The 5,854-nt window shown below is 41.6% G+C and overlaps 1 protein-coding gene across 1 annotated transcript; it reads left to right on the forward strand.

Annotated features, from left to right (window-relative positions):
* On the forward strand, window positions 1,002-4,979 carry LOC110431096. Its single transcript, XM_021449792.1, has one exon. It carries the CDS (start codon window positions 1,002-1,004, stop codon window positions 4,977-4,979), a length of 3,978 nt encoding a protein of 1,325 aa, XP_021305467.1.

Consider the following 5,854-nt stretch of genomic DNA (forward strand, 5'->3'; position numbering starts at 1 on the left):
TTCGCGAATCCTACGAGAAGATCGGGCCACAACGACTTGTCTCACGCTATCCCTAGGCGTGAGCATATCATCTGGTACCAAAGCCTTCGTTTCCTCGGTAGGATTGTTCTTGATTTTGGTAGGATAGAGTTTAAATACCTACTGTCCACTGAGAGCCAAAAAGAAAACCTACAGCCCAAATTCATATGTGCTACTGATTTTGTAGTTTGCTTTATCGAGTTTTAATCCTTTAATATTTGTCTAGTTGCTGAATTTTTCTTTTCCACATTGTTCTAGTTATTATCTTTGTTCTAATCATCAAATTGCTTGCTGCATGTACCCATCCATCCCACCCTTGATCTGATCATCATTGCTTGCTGCGTATATATAAACAAAAAAAATACCCACCCATCCCACCTTTGTTTTCTAACCGCCACATATTCTCCACCGCAGTTTCTTGTTTTTGTGCTGCACCATCCATCTTAGTGATCCCCTTTAGTTGAAAGTTATGCTGCGTTTGACACAGAGGTTAAAAGAAAAGATGTCTATGGGTCAAAAGAAGGACTGAAAACGAGTTTTTGTTCCAAAAAAAAAGAGAAAAAAAAAGAAAAGCAAGAAAAAAAAAAGAAAAACAAAAAGAGAACTGTGTGCAGCACACCAAAAAGGGGTTTGGGCAGCAACAAGTTTTCGGTTGGTGCAAATTGGTGATCATCTATCCACTTACTACATCTCATTCCTTTCTTTGTGCATCCTTTCCTTTATATTCAGCAACTTAGACTTCTGTTCTTGGATTATTATTTGGTTTTGCATCACTACATTTCAGTGCATTCCACTAACATATTACCCCACCAAGCTCCACTTAAAGCACCGTGAGTTGTTGCACCGTCGTCGCTGTTACAATCACTCTTCCCTACAGATCGCAGCCCCGGTTCTTGCTCTTTTCAGGGAGAGAAAGAACTTGTTTTGTAAGTGGTGAGGGAGTGATTCCACATATATATTGTCCTTTTTTTTCCTCTACTAACATGGCAGGACGTGGAGATGGTGCCGCTGTTTCGGTGGAGGAATTTCAGGAGTTGCGTACACAAATGAATGATTTGGTGCAGCAGCTCCAAACTCTCCAATTGAACATACCACGTCGAGAACCGCCACCAAATGAGGATGATGATATTGACGAGGAGGATGAGCCACCGCGTCGTCCCGCTGGTCGTGGACGTGGCGGGCGTGGTCATGGTCTTCTTAATTTTGGTCGTGCTCAGCTCATTCCTGTTCGAGGTGGACGAGATTATGATGGTGATGATGATATGTTGTCTGACATGGATGATCATCGCCATGGTGGCCATCGTGGTTATCGTGACCGCCATCGTCGCCTTGATGATGATGGTTTAAGCAAAGTGAAAGTGTCTATTCCAAAATTTAATGGAAAAGAAAGTGCTGATGATTATTTTGAGTGGGAGACTAAGGTTGAACAGATCTTTGATTTGTATCCTTATCCTCCTGTCAAGAAAGCAAAGCTTGCTGCAATTGAGTTTTCAGGCTATGCAATCACTTGGTGGAATCAAGTGTGTACTGAACTCCGACGCGCTGGACATGATCGTATTACTTGGGAAGACATGAAGAGGGAAATGCGACGTCGTTTTGTTCCTGCATATTACTCTCGTGATCTACATTTGAAGCTAAAACGTCTTGTGCAAGGTACTCGTACTGTTGATGAATATTTTCAAGAATTAGAAATGTGTTTACTTCGTACAGGGATAACTGAAGATGAGGAATCCACAATGGCTCGATTTCTGGTTGGCCTCAATAAGCCCATTGCTGATAAAGTGGATATGACAAACTACACATGTCTCACTGAGTTGGTACATTTTGCAAAAAGGGCAGAACGACAACTTGCTGGATCTTATAAAGATCGTGCTTCATTTTCAGCTCATAATAGTGCTACTTCATGGCGCCAGTCACAGCAGCACGGGTCAGGGGTGCACACACCTACATCTCGTGCAACTTCTTCCAAACATTTTGATTCCAAAGGCAAAGCTGTAAGCTCTACTCAGTCCAGCTCCTCTGCTACTGCAGCCCCAAGGCATACAAGCAAGATTGAGTGTTTTAAGTGTGGTGGTCATGGGCATAAGCAAGCTGAATGTCCCAATCGTCGTACGATTATTGCCCTTGCTGATGGTTCATATGATTCACAAAGTGAAGAGGAGGACGAGTTTCACAATGTCTTTGCAGATCATACTCTTGACACTTGTGAGTATTCAGCTGAGGATGGTACTTTTGAGCTAGGTCTGAATTGTTTAGCTATTCAACCTATTCTAACTTTTGCTCCCAGTGACATGATAGAAGATGTTATTTCTCCATATTCTAATGAGATTACTAGTGCTGATTTTGATGAGTTGCTTGCTGATTTTCCTGATTTGGAGCCTTCTAAAATGAATAGATCATCTCCTTATTTGGTGGTTAGAAGAGTTCTTTCCACTCAGTTTGTTGCTGCTGAACAAGGACAACGTCATAATTTGTTTCAGTCCCGATGCAAAGTGAAAGGTCAAGTGTGTCGTTTCATCATAGATGGTGGGAGCTGCAATAATATTGTTAGTGCCTTGCTTGTTGAGAAGCTTGGCCTACCAACACGCCGCCATCCACACCCTTACCATATGCAGTGGCTGAATAATTCAGGGACAGTGAAGGTCTCATCCATGGTTCGTTTGTCTTTCTCCATTGGTGACTATCATGGTGAGGTTGATTGTGATATTGTACCCATGCAAGCATGCCATTTGCTGTTGGGTCGTCCATGGCAGTTTGATGTGGATTCGGTGCACTTTGGGCGGTCTAACAAGTATACTTTCATCCACAACGACAAGAAGGTGGTTCTTGTTCCATTATCTCCAGAAGAGATCTATGCTTCAGATGTGGCTCGCATGAAAAAAGAAGAATCTGACAAAAGAAAATTGAGTGAGGCTGCCAACACTAGTAAGGGAGAGACTTCTAACCAATCTAGCCACATAAAGCCTCTTTCCACTACAAAACAACACCACCAAAATGAGTGCTTATTTGTGAGCAGGAGTGATTTGAGAGAAGTGAGGAACACCACAGCCCCATTCTTTGTGCTCTTGCACAAGGAGGTCCTACTTTCAACTAACGATTTACCTTCATCGCTGCCTAGTGCTGTTCTTGATCTCTTACAGGACTTTGAAGATGTTTTTCCTGATGAGGTACCAGCTGGCCTTCCTCCACTCCGTGGTATTGAGCATCAAATCGATTTGGTACCTGGAGCTTCTCCTCCCAATCGTCCAGCCTACCGTGCTAATCCTGGAGAAACCAAAGAAATTCAGCGACAGGTAAAAGAGCTTTTGGACAAAGGGTATGTTCGTGAATCTCTATCACCTTGTGCTGTTCCAGTACTTTTGGTCCCTAAGAAAGATGGATCTTGGCGCATGTGTGTCGATTGTCGTGCCATTAATGCTATAACTGTACGATATCGCCATCCCATTCCTAGGCTTGATGACATGTTAGATGAATTGAGCGGCTCAACTATTTTCACCAAGATTGATTTACGCAGTGGCTATCACCAAATTCGCATGAAAATTGGTGATGAATGGAAGACAGCATTTACAACCAAATTTGGCTTGTATGAATGGCTTGTGATGCCCTTTGGCTTGACAAATGCTCCTTCAACTTTTATGCGCTTAATGAATCATGTTTTACGAGCTTTCATTGGCAAGTTTGTAGTTGTTTATTTTGATGATATTCTGATCTATAGCAAATCATTTGATGAACATCTTGATCATATCCATCAAGTACTTGCTGTTTTGAGGGAAGAGAAATTGTATGCCAACATTGCTAAGTGCACATTTTGCACAGATCGTGTTGTTTTTCTTGGTTTTGTTGTGACTGCAGATGGCATCCAGGTTGATGAAGAGAAGGTTAAGGCAATAAAGGATTGGCCTACTCCTACAAATGTGAGCCAAATTCGAAGTTTCCATGGTCTTGCAGGTTTCTATCGACGATTTGTTAAAGATTTCAGCACGATCGCTGCACCACTTAACAACTTGACAAAGAAGGATGTTCCATTCAAATGGGGAGATGACCAAGAGCAAGCCTTTGTAGAGTTAAAAAGAAAGCTTTGTGAAGCACCACTGCTGCAGCTACCTAACTTCGGTAAGACTTTTGAGATTGAATGTGATGCAAGTGGTATTGGCATTGGAGGTGTGCTACTTCAAGAAGGTAAACCTATTGCCTACTTTTCTGAAAAGTTAAATGGTCCACATCTGAATTATTCTGTCTATGATAAAGAGCTTTATGCCTTAGTTCGAGTTTTGGAAGTTTGGCAACATTATTTGTTACCTAAAGAATTTGTCATCCATTCTGATCATGAAGCTTTGAAATATTTAAAAAGTCAAGGCAAACTGAATCGTAGACATGCTAAATGGATCGAGTTCATAGAAACATTTCCGTATGTTGTTAAACATAAGCGTGGTAAAGATAACATTGTTGCAGATGCTTTGTCAAGAAGGTGTGGTTTGGTTACACAATTAGATACAAAAGTGCTTGGTTTGGAATCCATTAAAACACTCTATGCAACTGATTCTGATTTTAAAGAACCTTTCTCTCATTGCATTGCTGGAAAAGGCTGGGACAAGTATTATGTACATGATGATTTTTTATTTCGAACTAACAAACTATGCATTCCAGCCTGCTCGATTCGTCAAGTTCTTTTACAGGAAGCACATGCTGGTGGCTTAGCTGGTCATTTTGGCATCAAAAAGACATTGGACATGCTCTCTGATCATTTCTTTTGGCCACATATGCGACGTGATGTTCAACGACATGTCGAGCGCTGCATAATCTGCTTGAAAGCTAAGTCCCGCCTTAATCCCCATGGTCTCTATACTCCATTACCAATCCCAACTGTACCTTGGGAAGATATATCCATGGATTTTATTCTGGGATTACCAAGGTCTCAGAGGGGGAGGGACTCTATCTTCGTTATTGTTGATCGCTTCTAAAAAATGGCACATTTTATTCCATGTCACAAGAGCGATGATGCTTCACACGTTGCTGATTTGTTTTTCAGAGAGATTGTTCGTTTACATGGAGTGCCAAAGACTATTGTTTCAGACCGAGATACAAAATTCCTGAGCTATTTTTGGAAGACATTATGGGCTAAACTTGGCACGAAGTTGTTATTTTCCACCACTTGTCACCCACAAACGGATGGGCAAACTGAAGTTGTCAACCGTACCCTGTCCACCATGCTGCGTGCCGTGCTAAAAAAGAATTTGAAGCAGTGGGAAGAATGTCTTCCACATGTCGAATTTGCTTATAATAGGGCACTACATTCCACTTTGTCCATTTGAAATTGTTTATGGTTTTAAGCCACATACTCCCATGGATCTTTTGCCTTTACCATTACAGGAACAAGTTAACTTGGATGCAGCGAAGAGATCCAACTTTATCAAGAAGCTACATGATGAGACAAGAAGAAATATTGAGAAGAAATCAGCACAATATGCAAAGCAAGCGAACAAAGGTAAGAAGAAGGTTACATTTCAGCCCGGTGACCTCGTGTGGTTGCATCTACGCAAGGATCGATTTCCCCAACAACGTAAGAGTAAGTTATCACCTAGAGGTGATGGTCCATTCAAGGTTCTAAAAAAGATAAATGATAATGCATACAAAATTGAGCTGCCACCTGAATATTCCAATGTTAGTCCAACATTCAATGTCAAAGACTTGCATCCATTTGTTGGTGAGCCTGAGTCGAGGACGACTCCTTCTCAAGAGGGGGAGGCTGATGAGGACATCCCTAGCATTCATTCATCTTCAAATGAAACTCCACTTGATATAAGTGGTCCAATTACAAGAAGTAGAGCTAAACAAT

Source organism: Sorghum bicolor, chromosome 10 (genome assembly GCF_000003195.3).
Source record: "Sorghum bicolor cultivar BTx623 chromosome 10, Sorghum_bicolor_NCBIv3, whole genome shotgun sequence".
Classification (NCBI taxonomy): domain Eukaryota; kingdom Viridiplantae; phylum Streptophyta; class Magnoliopsida; order Poales; family Poaceae; genus Sorghum; species Sorghum bicolor.